Here is a 22043-nt window from a genome sequence, read left to right as displayed (position 1 = left end):
GCGCGAAGCGCCCTTATTGGTCTGATGTTGCATCAGCCTGCGCTCGATAGGCTGTGCAGTTGCCGCAGAACAAGCCAGTGAGCGAGCGAGCCGTCTCGCCTATGGCTGTGTACTGCTGCAAATGCGCTTTACAAAAATACAAAATTAAGGATAATTTTTTGCTTCAGTATTTCGTGAAAAGAGACTTTTCCCGTAGCGTCTTAGCTAAGACGCAGTACTCGTTCGCTCTTCTAGAGAGAACCGAGGTTACGTTTAGTAACCGAGTACGTTTTGTTCAATCTTGAGTATTAAAGTCATGAGAGAGATGGATAACAGGGCAAAATAAAGAGACTGAAGAGAAAAATGGAAGTGAAGGTGCAGTTCAGGAGAGAACTTTTAATTATTTTGCATGTCCCCAAATTAAATATTTAAACCTTTTTTATGTCAGGTCCATACAAAAAATAGTTTTGTCCATGAATTTGTTTGTATGAGTTTGAATTTTCCAGTCTGAATTTTTTTCCCAGTCTGCCCCTCCTGTAAATTAATGGCAAAGACATGGTTTCATTTACTACACATTGGCCTACTGAAGCTCGCAGTGTTTTCAACCTCTGCCGCCTCAGTATAGGAGTACACGAGCACATAAACATAATTTCTAGAACTGCTCTGTGGCACTTCATGTGCATTTTACTTATTTTGAGAAAACTATCATCATATACAGAGACAGCAGTTTCAAAAAAAGTTGACAGTTACCCTGTCATCCTCGCTCGTCCCATCGTCGTCCTGGTCAGCCGAGTCCTTGGCTCCGCCTCAGGCACGCAAGCCAGCTGCTCCGCCTCGGACTTCCAGACAGGCGATGTCGACCTGGTCCGTCGAGCACTCCGCTCCGCTGGTTCCGTCATGCACCATGGTTCCGCCTCCGTGGATTGGCCTTGGGGTGTCGCCTAGTCTTCCTGTCAAAGCTCCCCCTGGTTCCTCCCACTGTCGGCTCCACCATGATGTTGGACTCAAGTTTCTCCAGGCTCAACGTCCTCGCGGCAGACCCCCACAAGGTTGGAAGGAAAGGTCCGCTAGCTCGGACCCTGGAGGTGGGGTAGTGTCAGGAACCAGTCAAGCTAATCACCCACACCTGTTCCTTATCAGCGACCTCATCAACAAGGCACTATAATACAGTCACCTCAGCCCCAGTTCTGGGTCAAGCCTCCAACAGGAACAGACCATACGCTGTTGTCTTCCGATCCTCAGATGCACTGCAAACAGCAAGACGTAAAGTATACTCACCTTTGAAACACTAACCTGTGTCATTGTTCTACTACCCCCAGGACTCCTGAACATTCTCCTGCTACCTGAGATCCAACTATCCCTCTAGTCTCCTGTGTTTTCTCGAGTCGGAAAGGGAAGGAAAAGAGTATTAACAATCTGTGACTGTGTGGCACTGACATTCCTGCAACGGAAGTACTCACCTTTCTTTAACCCCGCATCCTGTGATCTGCACTTAGCCTGCACCTGAAACCCCAACTATTCACCTTGCACTTGACTTGTAAATAAACACTGTGCTTTGAATTCACTTACCTCTGACTCTTGTGAATATCCTGACAGTTTTCTCATTATAACGACTTAATTTTCTCTAAGAAGTTACAAAACTGCGCCAGCGGGTGGCACTATAGACCTGAATATAACTGATGGGGTCTTATACATTATCCACTTTACTGTACTCGGACCTCCCTCTTGATGGCTATAATTTGTGCAGTCTTGTTCATTACTGACATTTAATTAATTCAAATGTTAAATGCTTGAATCAATACGATTATTTGTGTATTAAGTTCTTGCTAGATGCATGAGTTTCACCAACGCGTTCTGTGTCATAAAATAACTGCTTATCAAAACCAAGGTTAGCGTCACTGTATTCTGTTTGCACATATATCTTTATTTGTGGTTCTTTTAGGCACATGATTGTTAGTTAAGCGGAGATGTTCTGTTTATCTACAGTAGGACGGGATTTAACCATGTAGGCTATTTGTGATGTACCTCTTTTCCTTATTAATCTTTATTGTTAATGATATTGATGAGAAATGTGATGTATATGTAAAATGAATAGCCTAATTTAATTCAGTTTTGTTATATAATGTTGTTAGAGTTTTTTTTTTTCCTGCACAGACACATACACTGCAGTGATGCGCGGGTTGATCCAAAATGAGCGGGGTGCCTGCGGTCGCCCGCGGTTAGGAGTCATCCAAAATATTTTTAATGATATTCGGATCGCGGTCGGTCGGGTCCTTTGAAATAAAAATGTTAATTAAACCTTTGTCATTTATATAGTGGACACATTTTTGAAATACATAGGCCTACACTTTATTGGCTGAATAACCATTGCTCCCCATGAAGTCTTCTTTGCTGCCTCCATCTCTACGTGCAGACTGAGCTCCTGGCATGAAGATGACTCACGAGCTCAGTCAACACGTTCTCACTCCCAACTCGTCACATATGGACGCTTGGTCAGGACCCCTTGGCTTCACATTTTAACGCACTGGGTATCCCTTTGGCGTCATTTTTCAATGAGCAGGGCAGTCCGATAGACTTCTATGGAACCCTGAACCCGAGCCTGAGGCGCCGAAATTTGACGTTTTGGGTAAGCACACGCAGCCCTTTGTTTGCTGTGGATGGAAAAAAAAAAAAGTTTGCTGTGGATGGATCGAGACTACAATAAATACGAATAGATAGGAATAGGCTACAATAAATGATCTATGCTGATCTATGTCCCCCATATCATCTTTATCTGGCCACACAACTAGGTTTTAATGTTAAGAAATCCCTCGCAGTCTGATATCAAAGCGCCCTCTGAGAAATAGGGGGAGCGTTCGTCGTGTTGTTTAACAGCATTCAGCGGTGAGTTTAACAACGCTCTACTGCAGGTAGGACAGCATCCAGATGTGAGTTTACCAAAACAACGCTCAACTGCAGGTAAAACACTATTCAGAGGTGAGTTTAACAACGCTCTACTGCAGGTAGAATAGCATCCAGATGTGAGTTTACCAAAACAACGCTCAACTGCAGGTAAAACACTATTCAGAGATGAGTTTAACAACGCTCCGCGGTGCGTGCAGTAAGCTTTTTTTTTTTTTTTTTTTTTTTTTTGCGTGCAGTAAGCAGTTTAAGCGTTTTCTTTCTTATTTTTTTTAATAGGAGTCTGGTATTGATAAATAAATGTATATATGCTTGTGTTCGATTAATCAATGTCTTGTTTATTTATTTATTAAATATCCTCTAAATTAATAACTCTGACGTCATTGTATGGCGCGATCGTGATCCCAAGGTCCATTGCGTTTTTCCCTTTCCACTCGGTAAGTAGAAAAGTTAATTAATAGAGATCGAGACTATTCTTAAATTTACATAATAAAACTGTAGAATCAGGACAAGTTGTGTTTAGAACTTTTAGACGTGTAAGGCAGCAATTTATTAGGACGGTTAATGATAGAAAACTTTATATATATATATATTTAAATTACTTGCTGCACCACATGTGCAGTAGGCTAGCAAAGTTAGCTAATTCAATTCAAAGTTATTTTTTTTTTGCATATAATCATGAAGGTGCAATCATGGGGAATACAAGATTTTCAGTACTGATGTTTTTCCAGTTACCTATTTTATATAGCTCAAACTATTAAGCCATTTTAGCTAACATTATAAATGGTCAGGCCAGTAATGGTTTAAAATCCACGGATAATTTGATAATAAATGCCTAAATATTATCTATAATAAACAGTAGAAACAAATTCATAACAACAACAGTATTATGTCTCAGCACAATTTCTCACTATAAAATAAATAATTTAAATGTTCTTTCAGAGGTTATATAGGAGGCTATGTTAAACATTGCAACTTTTCTATTTCTTTCTTTTGTATTAAAATAACAAAATTCCACCTGCCCAAGCCCATTTATTCACACATGGTGCAACCCAAAATCAACCAAATGGGTGGATAAACTGTTAAATCTGGCAACATTGATGAAGAATACTGGTGTAAAGTGTAAGGCACATGTGTCAAACTCAGTTCCCGGAGGGTCGCAGCCCTGCAGAGTTTATTTCCAACCCTAATCAAATGCACCTTACTCAGCTAATCGAGTCCTTAAGGTTTATTTGAAAGTTAAAGGTATGTTTCCTGGAGCAGGGCTGAGCCCCTTCAGGAACTGAGTTTGACACCTCTGGTGTAAGGTGTTCAATTATTAATATATTTTTTTTCTCTCATCAGGTCTTTCAAATTTGCCTGCTCTTTATTCCAAACCCCGACCACACATACAGACAAACACACTCACTCACTCACACACACAATAAAGGCACTTTTAAGAGCCACGTCTGTCCTGTTTACCTGTCTGTGCTGTAGTTAACTTGTCACTCTCTTTTTAGCTCTCTCTATACCTTTATCTCTATTTTCATCTTTATTTGTTTTATTTGACCATCCTTCCAGTTCTCTTAATAGTTCCTAAAAATCCTCTTTATCGTAACAGTTTGTCCATCTGTTGTTTGTTTTTGTGTATATTTCTTGTCTAGTCATGACAAGGCCCAAATTCAGGCCCTGCCCTTCTTGCCAGACTCCCAATCAGGCAAGCAGGAAAACTTGTCATGTCTGCTTTGGAAGCCTCTCCACCAAAAACAAAATAAAAGAAAAAGTGGCATCACTGGATAGCCAGTGGGGGAAATCTGTCCTTAAAAGCAGAAATGCTGGGCGTATAATTGATTCTGCCCGTATTGCAGTAAGTTAAAAAGTTCATATTTCATACATTATTGTGAAGTGAAACCGAAAGGCCATGTTTTTGACATACTGAATATCATACTAATATGATCTGGCCTTTACAAACATATTTACATACATCTTATTTCATACATGGAAGAATCCATCTTTACTTATACATTTTGTTAAAGAGTTACAAAATTGTATTCTGTGTCAAGTATTAAGTAAGTCATGATGGCAATGGCAGAAACTGTAGCAGTACCTCTGGCCTTACCTTATATTGATGATCGATTGTATACAGTTCAAGAGTAATGTGTCTTCTAAAATAATCTTAATGAAACAGTTTATGGCTCATTTTCTTGAATTGTTTTTCATTAAATGAAATTTCTTTAACAGTACTGATGTTTCTAATACTTCAGTGGGTGTACTGTAACTAACTAATGTGTGTAATAACTAATGCAGTGTAATAACTGCTTTTGTTAATTTCAGGTGCAGAAACTTGAGGCTGTCGGATACAAGCCAATTTTATTTATTGGGAAACAGGATAAAAGGGCTTCAAATAAGTCGGTGGCAGATATTATCACGCATCTGCACCCCACTCCTGTCACCAAAGTGTTTTTGGAGAAGATGCGGAGGGCTTATGAGTTTATCTTAACAAAAGGTAAGAGTAATGTTTTTGTTTAGAATACATGTATATTTCTTTGTTACTATGTACATATTAAATTTGTATTTTAGCAACCTCCACAGCACAGCAGCCGGAGAGCGTCGCCGCGGAGCAGCCGGAGAGCGTCCAGCCGGAGAGCGTCGCCGTGGAGCAGCCGGAGAGCGTCCAGCCGGAGAGCGTCGCCACGGAGCAGCCGGAGAGCGTCCAGCCGGAGAGCGTCCAGCCGGAGAGCGTCCAGCCGGAGAGCGTCGCCGTGGAGCAGCCGGAGAGCGTCCAGCCGGAGAGCGTCGCCGCGGAGCAGCTGGAGAGCGTCGGCGTGGAGCAGCCGGAGAGCGTCCAGCCGGAGAGCGTCGCCACGGAGCAGCTGGAGAGCGTCGGCGTGGAGCAGCCGGAGAGCGTCGCCACGGAGCAGCCGGAGAGCGTCCAGCTGGAGAGCGTCGCCGCGGAGCAGCCAGAGAGCGTCGCCGTGGAGCAGCCGGAGAGCGTCCAGCCGGAGAGCGTCGCCACGGAGCAGCCGGAGAGCGTCCAGCCGGAGAGCGTCGCCACGGAGCAGCCGGAGAGTGTCGCCGCGGAGCAGCCGGAGAGCCTCACCAAGCAGTCTGAAACTGTATTTGTTCTCAATCTTGTTCCTGTGTCTTGCTCGCTCTGTCCAACCTCTCTCTCTTCTCCTTCCTCTGCTACTTCTACAACTGTTCTTCCCTCACTTTCTTCCCCTCTTCCACCTCCACTGCGACAGAGGAAAAGAAGGTTAAACACCTTTACCGCGTCACACTCTACCACCCCTGTCTCTCCTCCATATCCATTTGCCTCTTCCATTTCCAAGCCTTTGAGTCAGGAGGTGCCACTGGTAAAGAACAGAAGAAAAGGTAACTTTTTGCATGGTACAACTTACTCCACACTATTAATAAATTTGCTCCCAGTCAAAGCTGACTTCATCTAAATTGGATTCATTCAGCTAACCAGGACATTGATAGCCAGTTCACAGTATTTTGTTATTTACATAGCTATTTAGCTCTGTGTTAGTGGCCAATGTCCAAGGGCGTTGGGAAACCAATCCTGTACATTTTGCTTGATTGACAAAAACAGGAACAAATTCACTTTGACACAAATGGAAAAGACTGCATATCTCACATGTGAATTTATAAATATGGGCTTGTGTGATTCAGCTACAAAGCATGGCATTTGTGGCTTAAAAAAACTTGTCTTTTCATTATTTCAGGTTGTCAAAATTGTAGTAGGCAGAAGGTTTTCCTTTTTGATAAAATAACTGGGGAACGAATAAATGAGGTAAAATGTCTTATTAGGCCATGTGCTGGCCTTTCAAAGGTAATATCCAGTGATTGCTTAAACAGTTAAAGTAATTATTACTTGTGTTTGTTTGTGTTTGTGTAGGGGAAAGCTGAATTGAAAGTTCACTGGTTGCCTTGCACTGTGTGGTAAGTCATGTTTTATTTCCTAGTTAATTCCATTTCAATGCAATGGATTAGTCCATTCCATGACCCAATACAATGTTGGCAAATTTCAACTGCTTTCTTGCAAGCAGCATGGAAGTTCATGTCAGTGATGTCCAGTGTTGTGGAAAGTAATGCATTGCAATATTACATTACTCCCTAAAAAAGTAACTCATTGCGTTACTTAGTTACTTTTTATTTGCATTACTTTTTTCACCTGGGCTTGTTTGTTTGTTTGTTTTTAATAACAACAAAAAATATATATTTTGGCAAATGTTCAAGGCCCTTTCACACCAAACATGAAATTAATAAGCCTCTGGCAGAAGGAAATGCATATCCATTCCTGTACAGTGAAGGGCGTAAATGTCAGTAAATGTTCAATACAATATGTCTGTACAATATGACAACCATGATCCTGAGGATCAGACAGAAAAACAAATAAAGGGATTGGTGCAGGTGTCATTTACATAAAAAAAAGAGTTATAGTATGTAAAGTGTGTTTGTGTGTGTGTTCTTGTATACATGGTTGTATACAAGGACACAAATGTGTGTAATGACATGGGTATTACAATATAAACATGGTTTATGAGGACACACTAAACTGTTTTTTTTAATTAAAAAATGCTGACAGTTTCCTGTGATGGGTAGGTTTAAGCCAGGCACACACTTAAGGATTGTAAGGCTTGTTATGACTGTAATTTGATACTTACGACTGATCATGCCCAAGTGTGTCAAGTCATAGCCAGTTGCGTTTAGTCAGTGTTTACAGTCGCATTTAAATTACTTGTTAAATGTGCTTTAGTCAAAGAAAACTGTCTTTGTGTGTTGAACTCAGAATGTTTCAGCTAGTCGTTAAGTGTGTCCCTGGCTATAGAGGCAGAATATACAGTTTGCTAATGTAGAATATACAGTTTGTACAGTCTCTTGCTTGCACCTTCATTTCTCTGACTTTATGTTGCTTTCTCAGGATGATGCTCTGCAGACCTTTCAAACCCTCTTCACTTAAGCCACATGGTGAATCTTAAAAGAGGAACAAAATAACCTTAAGCATGCTTTAGAAACTTTATAAATATACATCATTGTTGTGTATATTTATTAGGGCCTCCCCAAACAGTCAACGAAATGTTAGTCAGTCAGAATGACCATAGTTGGACAAATAATTGTTTTTTTTTTCCTGCAAACAACACAACCAAACAAAGCCATAGGACTTGGTAATAATCAGACAGTCACGGACAGCTATTATGGATTAAACGGCTGGTCCTCATGTTCACTAGATAGTAAATGTCATGAAGGAAATTCAAAGTTTGAGCATTGCGAGGGCATCAAGGACAAGAAAGCATCAATCTCTACTTTCAGCTACCAGTTGGAGTGGAGTGGAGAATTAGGCCAAGTATAATGACTTATAGAGCTAAAAGCCACTCTATCGTTCAATAATATTGTTTTTTTTTAATTACTAGGCTACTTACTTTAATGATTAGAGAGGACATGTCCTACATGTAGTTATGGGAATATACACTTTAGTAGACTTTAGTTAACAGATCACTCTTACTTACTTATAATAAAAATATTCCGACAGTTGGAAATCTATGGTCATAGCAACCCTAAATGTTTATGCCATTTTTTACAAATACATACTTCTCATTGTCTCACTGGCAAACATGTGGGACAGCTCTCTGAGGGTATCAGCACGAGTTGAAAGAGATTTCCAGTGGTGGTCCATCTCTGCCACAAGAATCTTCAGCTCCTCCTCAAGTCTTCTTACTGACATGATGATGTCAAACGCTCTTCTTTTTGTCCTTAGATCGACAGAGTCTGGAATGCATTTATGAGAAAGACTTAATTCATATGTATCAAACATCAACTTTTAAAGAATCACAGAAAAAAAGTCACAGAATGACATTTGAAGCATTGTGGGTAATGTGTCATAATGTATGTATCAGATTTGTCAGAAGCAGTCAACAGACTAGTGTACACACCACTGTGTGGTAGCTGCCATGGCCAAGCTGTCTCACCAGACAGAATAGTTTCCATGCAAAGACTTTCTGAGCTTGGAACCATTCTGTTGTATTTCTCCACAACAGATGTCAGGATGCCCTTCTCCTCCCTGATCTTGCGGCGGATTCTGGCACGACCTTTGTTCCCATCGGTATCTTTGTAGAGCCGATGGGAACGTCTCTTGATACTCGCTACCAGGACCTCAATTCTGCTGGCCAAGCCATCAGTATCATTTGTGGTTGTTACTCTTGCTGCTGAGAAGAAATAGGTAGTTTGCAGTTTAAATTAAAATAAAAGTAACAATTACAATTATGTGTGCACTGTAAAACCAAACAGTGAAATTAATTAAATGAAATGAGTTTGTTTCACTCAAATAATAATGGAAGTTCTTTGTATTTAATAGAAAAAAAAGTTTTGTGAACTCAAAATTTCATTGTAGTAAGCAGTTTAATTGCAGCAGATTTCTAATTCCCAGCATGCTTTGTGTCAGACAGTATAAATAAATGTTGAAATTAAGTGTTATTTTGTGTGTTTCTGCAGATTATCATAGGCTATTCTTTAATATTGTTTTATGCTGGGATTTACAGGAGGTTCTGTTAAGTTAGTTTTGTAGGGTTACCACTGTGGTGAAGAGTAGAGCATGTGTTTTGGTTGAGGATGAGCTGCTAAACTTTTGAAACCACATGTACTGTATGTTGTTTGATTATATACATATAATGACAGTCTCTTTGATAGTTATATTAGCATGTGTTATTTGCCATCAAACATTAAAACAAGATCTGAATGTGATGTTTATGTAAATGAGCTGTTTGTAATTAACACTATGACGAGTGGGGTAAGGCTGATAACTGTGGGAGCGATGGGATGTCTGTGATTCTGAACTTGAAATATTAGTTTACTTAAATGTTTTAAGTATTCTGAACTTGAGGTTTAACAGTAATCATTTCCTCACTGTCTGCCCACTCCTTTACATCACTGACCCAGTCTTCCAGTTGGCTCTCTGTCACTGCCAATTGGGCTTTCAAGGACTCTAGGTTTTGTAACTGGCTTTGCAGAGCTTTTCTGGTCTACAATGACAAGCAATCACATCACAAATTCTACAGTTGTCATTACCTTCTGATATCGGCGAGTCAGTGAAACTGCCAAATTTCGGAACTTTTGCTGATTCCAGCGCATGGCCATGAGAGTCAGCATGTCTGTGCGTCCTGCAAACACAAAAGATATGATGCATAAAATACGTTATTATGTGATTATGTAACTAGAGCACTATGTGGTCATCTTACCTGCTTTTGACATATGTTTTGTCGTCACTGCAATCCTAGAGAGGAAGGCATTGCACTGTTCCACCTCCTCCCCTAGTGTTAGTCCAGCCCCATCCTGATACGCCCCACTCCATTTCACCTGAGTAAGAAACATAAATAAACAAAGAACCAGATGTTTGCAGATGTTTGGTTTAAGATAATGTGGTTCTGTCACAGCAACATTTTCTTACCTCACATTTAAAATCATGGGCTTTGGCATGAAATACCGAAAGGAATGGCTTCATGGTAAGGAGGTGCTGGAGCTCTGGGCAGCTTTTTGTAACTCTTTGCAGGTAGGGCCAATATTTGCAGGTCACATCCATACAAAAAAAAGTGACTTGCCTACTGGCCAACTTTTCTTGAAGGTACAGGGGATAGGCAAACATTTCACCCCTGTACATATTTAAAGCACAGAGAAGCACTCCGTGCCGACAAACCGCAAGCTCCAATCCCTCTTCGTCTACCTTGCTGGCAGATCTTTGGGAGGTCTCCCTGGCTGCTGTCCACTCCCCTCCACAAACACCTCTCCCACTGACCTACAATATGGATAATGGTCAATGAAAACAAGACTCTTCTAAACAAACTCTTCAGTAAGAGGTTACTATAGTATTGTGGTTTTATTTATCATCATATACACTTTTACATGTTTGGTTGTGCTGTGAATGTGGTCCACAAATCTTGTAACATCTTCATCTTTGGCTATAAAGATGCCTTCAAAGATGGCCTGTTCCTCAGATCTAAAAAAACAACGACAACAAAAACAACAACAAAGGTACAAAACAGTTTATGATAACTTATTAGAGTTGTCATAAGTACCAACTTCAGTACCAGTCTGAAATTTAAAAAATGTAATGCTTTGAGCGCTGTTGAGCGGATTCGTAAACACCTCTGATTGGCCATTGTGTTCACACACTCATTGGATATGTCTGAGAATGGCTTTAAATGATCAGCGCTAAAAGCGCTATTATTATAATTTTTATAAGTCATTATTTTCGACAACTCTATAACTTATAATGTAAGATTACTTAGTGCATAATAAAGAGCCATGTTATCTTATTAATATGTAGGAACACTGTGACACACAGTTTGAAGTACCTAGCAGCATTCTTAAAACGGTAATGCTTGCGGTTTCCATCTACGGAAACGGCGAGCATATTTGGGGAGCATGCAGGGCAGATGAAGGGCTCTTCCTTGCATATACTGTCCACCTCAAATCGCACAGCCTCCCACTCAAAAAAACTTTTCTGAAAACTGTCTGCAGAGATCTTGCCAGTCTATTAAAAAATAAAGAAACCAAGAGCTTATAAATGTACAACAAATACATTAGCATCAAACAGGTTTTCAGCCCACAATTCAAACACATTAACAATACTGCAGGATTTATACATTCAATACTCACACGACCAAAACGAACAGTTCGCTGATCCAGCATTCTTAAAAATGCTTGACAGGACAGTCCTGGTGCCACCATCTTCATTTCCTCAAATGAGAAAAATATATCGGTAGTATAAATTGTGGCAAACTGAAGAGTTGCCGGCCAGTAGTCACTTCTGTTTAGGTCGGCCACTGCAGCAGTCCAAGTGGCTTGGCATGCCTCACAAAATAACTCGGGCATGCTTAGATCATATCGTCCTGGAAAAATCAAAAACACATCCACTGTAATGCAATCCTTTGCTGGGTCAGTCAGGGTTTGGGCTCTTAATACAATTTATACATTACTTTGTATACTTCATAAGATGCTTCTCAAACAGGACAAAATTAAGTTCTTCACATTCTTACCATTCATTGTTACTACAGCAACAGTCTTTCCTGGACTGACCCTTAATGACTCCGGTGAACAACCACAGATTTTGTCAGGCATTTCCACAGGTACAAGCCGCACTGAAAACGATCACACAGTACATGTGAATTAACATAATTTGTATTGACTGAGTAATATAAGATTGTAATGGATCAATGTTATTGAAGCACATTGCTGAAAAAGAACACAAGATATGCTCAAAAAGCCAATTGACACAGGGTATCTAAATAAATTCAAGCTCAATCAAAAAGAGAAAAAAGGGATAATTTAAAAAATAAAACTTATGAGCTTAACTATTCTGAAAATGGGATATGTTGTACAAACACAAACCAAAACTTACCACATTGATGATGCTTTTAATAAAAAAAATAAAATAAAAAAAAAACTTACCACATTGGGAAAGAGCCTTATCGACCACGACAGTTGTTGGAGGCAATGGCTGGAAGAAGCCAGCAGTCATGGCATCTCTATTGTGGAGGACATGTCTAGTGTAGGGATGGGACGGTATGAAAATTTAATATAACGATTATAGTGACTAAAATTATCACGATTATCAATATTATCACGGTTTTGTTGAAACGAGATGAAAGTGTTCAAAAATAGTTGAAGCTCACAATGAAAACATTTCAGCAAGTTTTATATTTAATAATCAACAAACAACTAATAAAACAAGCAACTCTATGCACTTAATTTAAAGAAAGATTAAATTCTGTGGCATTTCCTTCCTTACAATGAAAAGTGTAGAAGCATAGAAAAGTCACTGACTTTCGCCATTCCTTCTCGAAAAAAACAAAAAAAACATTGTGCGCTGCGCTTGCGTCAGACTGTTGCTGGCTGGACATGATTTAATAGTGAGTTATTAAAACCGCGATAATCAAACACGGTTTTAATGATAATTCATTTTTAAACGATATTACTAACCTTCAGCACATTTTATCACGGTTATCAATAAAACCAGTTATCGTCCCATCCCTAGTCTAGTGTGCATGCTGATGTCACATTCAGCACAGAAGAAGGGGCGTGGTCGACAGTCACTGCACCGGATAACTGCTGGACTGCTCCAACACTGCTGGCAGATGTGTGTTGCCACACTTTCTTTTGCTGCAGCCGTGCTTACCAGACGGGGTCTCTCTGCCCTCCACCTCTCTGAAAAGAGACTCTGACGAATACTTCAGTTCGAGGATGCCAGAAGAAGATCTCTTGGGGTTCCAAGAGGTGATGCCTCATCACCTGAGGAATCGCTCAGTGAGTGCTGAAGATCTTGTAGAAAACACTCTGTTAAAATAGTATGGAGTCTTCAGAAACAATAGCAAATTTTAAAATACAAACATTTATTTACATTCTAACCCACTGTCAGATATAAATGGAAACAATGAAAATGGTGTACAATGAAGTACACTCCAACAGTCTCTGGAGCAAAGGCCACCTCAAAGTAAGTGTCAGGAGCATTGAAGGGAGGATCAGTGTTCTGAATGTGATCAGCTATAGACGATAAAAACAACACAAATCAACATTTACATATATTATTCAAATTTACAACTGAAATTACCAGACTTAAATGGCACAAGCTCACTGTTTAGTGGGATAGTTCACCCAAAATTTTTAATTCGGTCATCATTTACTCACCCTTAAAGAGTTCCAAACCTGTATTAATTTCTTTGGTCAGCTGAACAAAAAGGAAGATATTTTGAAGATTGTTTGTAACCAAACAGTTGGTGGACCCCACTGACTTCCATAGTATTTCTTTCTCCATACTAAGGAAGTCACCGGTGTCCCACAACTGTTTGGTTACCCATATTCATCAAAATATATTCCTTTGTGTTCAGCAGAACAAATAAATGAATACAGGTTTGGAACAATTTAAGGGGGAATAAATTACGAAAAAAATAAATTATTCTGGGTGAACTATCCCTTTAACATACAGCTGGAGAGCTTTTTATTTCCCAAACCCTAATGTGGACTGTCCAATTATTCTCGTTTAGCTGCCTATAAGGTGTCATCTAGATGATAACAGCATATAGGAATGCTAATATAGAAGCAGATTAGAATAAAACAAGCTAGTTGGCCATTGACAACACACTCAGAAGCACAAGTCGTTTCAAATACAGCCTTCCCAAGACCAATAATTTGCGAGCGATCTACTATGATGGTAACCAGGCAGGCACATTTTACTGCATAACTATAATATTGACAAGATTTTCTAAAATGTCATAACAGCCCACAAATAAACAATTTTTTATGTGCTAATTTTGTAGTTCATACTGCTTTACAAAAATATCTAATAGTAACATTAATGTCCCACTTTCACTTAATTTTTCACTTTCACTTAAGACTAGTGACATCTTTAATAAATCTACTTTTTATGTCAGAAATCAAATGACTAGTTCTGGTTTGATTTTTTCCCTGAAATATCAAGCTAAACATGTATTCCTTCATTTTCTTAATTCCTTTATTACAAAATTAAGGTCCTAAACAATGTGATTTCTCAAAACATCTTTAATGAAAAACAATACTGACCCTTTTTTGACTGATCCCTGCTTGATCTCGGCCTTGCATAGACAATATTTCCATGCACGTCTCTTTTTCTCCAGTGCACCTTTGGTTGCCTTGGCTCAGGTGTTTTTGATGGTGCTGCTGCCGCCTCCTGTTCTTGCAGCTCACCAAGAAAGTCATCAAGACTTTGGAGCTCATCCTTCAGTTCTTGATGATCAACCAAGTTATCCAAGACCATTAGATTTTCTTGGATTTCTGAATCACTCATGGACATAGTGATGGACAGAAAAACAAACAGACAGAAAGACTCGCAACAAAGAGATGGACAAATAAAACAAATATACAGGGAGGGGGGACAAAGAGAGACAAAGAGAGGAGAGGGGAGCGAGAAAGAGAGCTGAAGAGAGTACAGGTGATGGGTACAGGTTAACAAGACGGACGTGGCTCTGAAAAGTGCCTTTGTTATTTATTTGTGTGTGTATGTGTATGTGGTGGAGTGTTAGAATAAAGATATTTTTTGCTGGCAAATTTGAGGGACCTAATGATAAAGAAAAAGCATACAAACAGACAAACAAACAAACAAAAAAACAGAATTTAACATTTTACACCAGTATTCTCTTCACCTGTGTTGCCAGATTGGGCTTGAATGTATGTAAAATTGATTTTATTAATTGCTAATTGATTGTGATTGTTAATAATGTAAGTTTTGCTCTATTTCGCCAACAAAAATAGTTCCAAACAAAACCACAGCAGAACTCACTGTAAAAAAGTACATGAATCAATCAATAACTTATGACAAAATCATTTATTATTACATAAATTATACACATGGTTTTATTCTATAGTGAGAAATTGTGCTGAGACACAATACTGTTGTTGTTATGAATTTGTTTCTACTGTTTATTATAGATAATATTTAGGCATTTATTATCAAATTATCCGTGGATTTTAAACAATTACTGGCCTGACCATTTATAATGTTAGCTAAAATGGCTTAATAGTTTGAGCTATATAAAATAGGTAACTGGAAACACATCAGTACTGAAAATCTTGTATTCCCCATGATTGCACCTTCATGATTATATGCGAAAAAAAATTAACTTTGAATTGAATTAGCTAACTTTGCTAGCCTACTGCACATGTGGTGCAGCAAGTAATTTAAATATATATATATATATATATATATATATATATAAAGTTTTCTATCATTAACCGTCCTAATAAATTGCTGCCTTACACGTCTAAAAGTTCTAAACACAACTTGTCCTGATTCTACAGTTTTATTATGTAAATTTAAGAATAGTCTCGATCTCTATTAATTAACTTTTCTACTTACCGAGTGGAAAGGGAAAAACGCAATGGACCTTGGGATCACGATCGCGCCATACAATGACGTCAGAGTTATTAATTTAGAGGATATTTAATAAATAAATAAATAAACAAGACATTGATTAATCGAACACAAGCATATATACATTTATTTATCAATACCAGACTCCTATTAAAAAAATAAGAAAGAAAACGCTTAAACTGCTTACTGCACGCACCGCGGAGCGCTGTTAAACTCATCTCTGCATAGTGTTTTACCTGCAGTTGAGCGCTGTTTTGGTAAACTCACATCTGGATGCTATTCTACCTGCAGTAGAGCGTTGTTAAACTCACCTCTGAATAGTGTTTTACCTGCAGTTGAGCGCTGTTTTGGTAAACTCACATCTGGATGCTGTTCTACCTGCAGTAGAGCGTTGTTAAACTCACCTCTGAATAGTGTTTTACCTGCAGTTGAGCGCTGTTTTGGTAAACTCACATCTGGATGCTATTCTACCTGCAGTAGAGCGTTTTTAAACTCACCTCTGAATAGTGTTTTACCTGCAGTTGAGCGTTGTTTTGGTAAACTCACATCTGGATGCTATTCTACCTGCAGTAGAGCGTTGTTAAACTCACCTCTGAATAGTGTTTTACCTGCAGTTGAGCGTTGTTTTGGTAAACTCACATCTGGATGCTGTTCTACCTGCAGTAGAGCGTTGTTAAACTCACCTCTGAATAGTGTTTTACCTGCAGTTGAGCGTTGTTTTGGTAAACTCACATCTGGATGCTGTTCTACCTGCAGTAGAGCGTTGTTAAACTCACCGCTGAATGCTGTTAAACAACACGACGAACGCTCCCCCTATTTCTCAGAGGGCGCTTTGATATCAGACTGCGAGGGATTTCTTAACATTAAAACCTAGTTGTGTGGCCAGATAAAGATGATATGGGGGACATAGATCGGCATAGATCATTTATTGTAGCCTATTCCTATCTATTCGTATTTATTGTAGTCTCGATCCATCCACAGCAAACTTTTTTTTTTTTTTTTTTTCATCCACAGCAAACAAAGGGCTGCGTGTGCTTACCCAAAACGTCAAATTTCGGCGCCTCAGGCTCGGGTTCAGGGTTCCATAGAAGTCTATCGGACTGCCCTGCTCGTTGAAAAATGACGCCAAAGGGATACCCAGTGCGTTAAAATGTGACGCCAAGGGGTCCTGACCAAGCGTCCATATGTGACGAGTTGGGAGTGAGAACGTGTTGGCTCAGTCTGCACGTAGAGATGGAGGCAGCAAAGAAGACTGCATGGGGTGCAATGGCGCTGTTTTTGGTAAAACATGATTTTGACGACTTCATTAAGTTTTGTTTTATAGAAAACTCTTTTTAAAAGATTTTCGTTTTGTATAAATTGTATCTTAATTTTGATCAATGTTTTATCAATCAGTTGCCCGTGTTTAATAAATAAGAAGCAAATATAGCAAAATGTAATGAGGCGCCGGCACAATCACTTGCATTGCATGTGAACTGGAGGGCACCAAAACTCAGCTTGTGCCTCACAGATTTGAGAAATATATGCTATATATTACAGAAAGCTTGAAATGTCTTCTTTTAAACCAAAATATTCAAACCAAAATAAATGGGCTACTCTCTGATTATGTAATCCATATGAAATGTGCATTTCGTCAACTTCATCTTTGCAGTGACACAGAAAACACCAGGGGTGCGTTCTCCGAAACTACCTTAACGCCAGGGCCGGCCCGCGGCATAGGCGGTATAGGCAAATGCTAAGGGCGCCACTCATCCATAGGGGCGCCAGAATGAGTGAACGAGTGAATTTTTTTATTTTTTATAAAAAAAAATTTACATATTTTTTTTTATAAAAGGCTACTATTTAAAAACCATTAATTAGAAATACTACCAAATAAAGCAAAAAAAAAAAAAAAGTCCGGCTCTTCAATCTTCCCCCGCCCATCGAGTGCTTGAAGTGCGTCAGAAACAGAGTGCGCGCACGATCAGTTGTTGGTAATTTGTTGTGTAGCGTGCCCGACACCGCATCCAATGTAGAAGGCACTGCTTTTGTGTTCTAGACACGGTGAAAGTTTCCTGATTGTGACGGAAGGCCGAATTTACATGACACATTATAAATGAGCATAGTCTGCGATAGATACAGTGCCAAAAAGAAGAGAAGAGGATAAAGACAGAGGTAAAGAGATGTAGTGAAAGAACAATTTATTGCATAGGAGCAGTGTTGGGAAGGTTACTTTGGAAATGTAATTGGTTACAGATTACAAGTTACCCTGTTTAAAATGTAATAGTAGAGTAACTTTTTCAATTACTTTATTAAAGTAATGTAACTAATTACTTTTGAGTACTTTTTGATTACTTTTCTAAATTTGTGAAAATTAAATAATAATAAATAAAAGCATATACATCAACTTAAATACAGTTATCTAATAAGCATGTGACGTATTCTGTGTAATAATCTCCTGAAACATTGGTGTTTTTTTGAAACTGCAGTCTCTGTATATGATGATAGTTTTCTCAAAATAAGTAAAATGCACATGAAGTGACACAGAGCAGTTCTAGAAATTATGTTTATGTGCTCGTGTACTCCTATATTGAGATGGCAGAGGTTGAAAACACTGCGAGCTTCAGTAGGCCTATGTGTAGTACTGTAGATGAAACCATGTCTTTGCCATTAATTTACAGGAGGGGCGGACTGGGAAAAAAATTCAGACTGGAAAATTCTAACTCATACAAACTAATTCATGGACAAAACTATTTTTTGTATGGACCTGACATAAAAAAGGTTTAAATCTTTAATTTGGGGACATGCAAAATAATTAAAATTTTGCATGTCTCTCTCCTGAACTGCACCTTCACTTTCATTTTTCTCTTCAGTCTCTTTATTTTGCCCTGTTATCCATCTTTCTCATTACTTTAATACTCAAGATTGAACAAAACTATACTTTACAATACAATACTCTACAATACTACAATATCTTTATAGAAAAATCCTAATACTGTACACGAGTCATGTTTTTCCCTTACAAAAAATATTTTTGTTAGCCTATATAAAAGTAAAATAACCTTGTTTTTTTTTTTTTTGCAAATGGATTTGTATTTATTTTTAAATAAATACATTTGTAAAATAATTTTACATTTTTGGTTATCACAGTTAAACAATAGTAACCATTTTCTCTGGATTTATAGTTAAATATTAAAATGTTAATTTTTGTAAGGGTTGTGTTGTTGTCTGTCGTAGCTCCCCCTAAACCTATAAAAAAATAATCAGAATTTTTTTCAGCTAAATTACTACGATTAAATAAATAAAAAAACAAAGACAAAAAAGCATCTTTACAGATGAAACTGACGTGAAACCCTGAACAGACGTTCTGCTTCTCTGCTCCAGCAGTCCTCTCTCTCTCTCTCTCTCTCTCTCTCTCTCTCTCTCTCTCTCTCTCTCTCTCTCTCTCTCTCTCTGACCCAAACCGTTTGGCGGAGGCGCGGAGAGCGCGCGAGTCATGACTAACAATTCATGACTTATTAGAGATTTAATTATCAAATGGCGGATTCGCAAATGATCGCTTTAGTACATTCGGCAGGCAATTATACAATAATGATATTAAATAGTGGGGCAAAATCGGCTGCCAGGCCATCGGGAATTGTCCCGGTTCTCCCGGTGTCCAGTCCGCGCCTGATTTCATATAAGTCATATATTGCATTTTTGGGGCTTTATATTCACAGACACTAGTCGATGTCATGTTTTGATTCAAGTGTACTGACCTACTTTTGATTTAGTCATCCAAAATGTGGCATATTCCGTCCGCGTTAGGCATTTCGTTTTTATGACTGGATTTTACGAACCAGACTGTATTTCCACATCCCGGAAATTATTAGGGCGGTATGTCTCAGAATAGTCAGTGCAATTTGGGAAAGAAATCAGTTAAATCTCTATGTGGATGTGTGTAAATATTCAAATGCAATCCCCTTTGTAATCGTAAAAAAATTCATAAGTAACTGTAATTTAATTACTAATTTTTTCTTAGTAACTGTAACTAATTACAGTTACAATAATTTTGTAATTAAATTACGTAACGCCGTTACATGTAACTAGTTACTCCCCAACACTGCATAGGAGTAAGATACTATAATTTCATGGCAGTTATTTTTACCTTAAACTTAATGTTAGCAGTTCATCTGAGTTCTGAGTCCCCAGACTGTGATTTTGTACAATCATGTCAGTTATAAGACACATTTTTTATTATCACTTTTTTATTAATGTTTTACTCTACAGTTGTGCAGTTTTGGGGGGATACAGTACAGGCCAAAAGTTTGGAAACATTACTATTTTTAATGTTTTTGAAAGAAGTTTCTTCTGCTCATCAAGCCTGCATTTATTTGATCAAAAATACAGAAAAAAATGTAATATTGTGATATATTATTACAATTCAAAATAATTTGTTTTCAATTTATTATACTTTAAATTATCATTTATTTCTGTGATGCAAAGCTGAATTTTCAGCATCATTACTGCATTCTTCAGTGTCACATGTGACATCCGGTCTATCACATGATCCTTTAGAAATCATTCTAATATGATGATTTATTATGAGTGTTGGAAACAGTTCTGCTGTAATGCGTGTGTGTGTGTGTGAGTGTGTATATATATATATATATATATATATATATATATATATATATATATATGCTAAATCATAAACACAATGACAGGGTGAAATGGGCTGTGATGCATGGGGCGCCAGGTAAAATCTTGCCTAGGGCAGCAAATTGGTCAGGGCCGGCACTGCTTAACGCTACGTCGTTCTTAAGTTGTACCTTAAGAAGCACCTTATCGTTAATACGTGGTTTCCGAAACCTTCTTAGTTAAGTATACCTTCTGTAAGTCATGCGTTCGTAAGGTTGGTCTGGAGCGCTCTTAGTTATACCTTATCGCTGCTGACGGTTCCTACCGCTAGTGGCCACCACTACGCAAAAAGATTTTTTACATCGCAGTTTAATTACACATAGAAAATTTTATATGAACATTTAATATAAAATCTGATTTAGTATTAAAATTACATTTTTTACTTTACTTTAAAATTATACACATAAAATACTTAAGTTGTTATAGCCTACACCCAGTTTATGGAAGTGTTTTCATTAATAAAGTTTCCATACACTAATGGTTGTTAGCTTTTTAATACTATCCTAAGGCACATCAGCTGGCGAACCATTTGACAGAAAAGGCTTAGGAGTCTATATAAAGAAAGATGAGTTTACACAAACTTTATAGCTAAGGCAGCGAGACAGCGAGTACTTGTTTTAAATCAAAGACGGCGGCGTCCGCGGAGCCAGCTAGTGTATGTCAACTACTTTATAAGAGAACATTTTAGCCAGCCTGATCTCACAATCAAAACGTACATATTTAGACGTAAATTAAAACTGTCCAATACGTATGTGCCTTTACGTATTTACAGTGTCATTTACGTATTATCTGGACGTAATTACAGGTTCGATACGTATCGAAATTTACGTAAAAACCTTTTTATAATTTTTTTTTTGATAAATGTAAGATCCCTATACCTCACCCGAACCTAAACCTACCCATTTTATACAGAATGTTAAAAGAATAAAACATAATAAAACACAATTTTAGTAAAAATATTACATTAAAACATTATTTTGAGCCACTAACGTTAATCTTACACCTACCCCTAAACCTACCCATAACCATTTCTTAAAACTTCATAACGTTACTGTTATAAATAAACAAATAACAGACAAACAAACATAATGTTAATCATTTATTTTTTGCGAAAAAATATCAAAAGTGGTACCAAAAGTAGTTCAAATGATAATGAATTCCAGTCGCAGTCCTCTCTGGAGGTAATAGTTTTTATAGGGTACAGAGCAGAATTGAATTTATTAATCCGTGAAATTATGAATCTGTCTTCTCTCCGTGAAGGCGCACTGGCGCAGTAGCAGTACTGATTTCAAATGTCTATCAACTGAAACACGACATGTCGCAATCTGTGACGAATTATGTGAGAACCAATGAGAGTTCGATATTAGTGCCGTAAACCATGTCGTAACGTTCCTGTGGCGCACTGGCGCTATTTTCAAATTCGAATCATAACGAGCGCAGGCTTTGACTGTGATGGACGCTGTTGCTGAGAATGAAGATGAAGATCGATTGATATGGATATGTTCCTTGCAAACATCTGGATTTCCAAAGATATGGAGTACAGCAAACAAATAAAATGGATGTGATTTGTAATTGTATGATGTGCTTTTGTGTATCTATGTGTTGCAGCATGCACAGAAATGTT

At 38.3% G+C, this 22043-nt stretch overlaps 1 protein-coding gene and 1 long non-coding RNA gene across 3 annotated transcripts; both read right to left on the bottom strand.

Moving 5' to 3' along the window:
* Positions 1 to 7687: 7687 nt before the first annotated feature.
* On the bottom strand, positions 7688 to 12402 carry LOC132127021 (uncharacterized). The gene is made up of 12 exons (XM_059538638.1): positions 12307 to 12402; positions 11895 to 11996; positions 11515 to 11747; positions 11211 to 11389; positions 10759 to 10852; positions 10307 to 10651; positions 10098 to 10215; positions 9928 to 10019; positions 9767 to 9881; positions 8796 to 9068; positions 8455 to 8631; positions 7688 to 7839 (listed from the first exon to the last, which is right to left on the bottom strand). Exons 1-12 carry the CDS (start codon positions 12374 to 12376, stop codon positions 7688 to 7690), a joined length of 1950 nt encoding a protein of 649 aa, XP_059394621.1. The 5' UTR covers positions 12377 to 12402.
* Positions 12403 to 12897: 495 nt separating this feature from the next.
* LOC132126919 (uncharacterized) lies at positions 12898 to 16969 on the bottom strand. 2 transcript variants are annotated; one of them, XR_009427473.1, is made up of 4 exons: positions 16800 to 16969; positions 14434 to 14947; positions 13316 to 13398; positions 12898 to 13189 (listed from the first exon to the last, which is right to left on the bottom strand). It is a non-coding gene; the product is annotated as an uncharacterized LOC132126919 (long non-coding RNA). The 2 variants fall into 2 exon arrangements; XR_009427472.1 differs by lacking the exon at positions 16800 to 16969 and having other exon boundaries at positions 14434 to 15920.
* Between the last annotated feature and the right edge of the window lie 5074 nt (positions 16970 to 22043).

Source organism: Carassius carassius, chromosome 45 (genome assembly GCF_963082965.1).
Source record: "Carassius carassius chromosome 45, fCarCar2.1, whole genome shotgun sequence".
Taxonomy (NCBI): Eukaryota; Metazoa; Chordata; class Actinopteri; order Cypriniformes; family Cyprinidae; genus Carassius; species Carassius carassius.
The sequence above is the reverse complement of the archived record's forward strand: the minus strand, read 5'-3'. Positions and strand labels throughout refer to the sequence as shown.

What these genes read in the sequence shown, in the direction of transcription:
- LOC132127021 (XM_059538638.1), bottom strand. Translation starts at nt 12,376, where the DNA reads ATGACTGCTGGCTTCTTCCAGCCATTGCCTCCAACAACTGTCGTGGTC. An exon ending in TGCTGTAGTAACAATGAATG is followed by an intron (nt 11,748 to 11,894) that starts GTAAGAATGTGA and finishes TGATTTTTCCAG; the next exon opens with GACGATATGATCTAAGCATG. An exon ending in CCCATGATTTTAAATGTGAG is followed by an intron (nt 10,216 to 10,306) that starts GTAAGAAAATGT and finishes TTTCTTACTCAG; the next exon opens with GTGAAATGGAGTGGGGCGTA.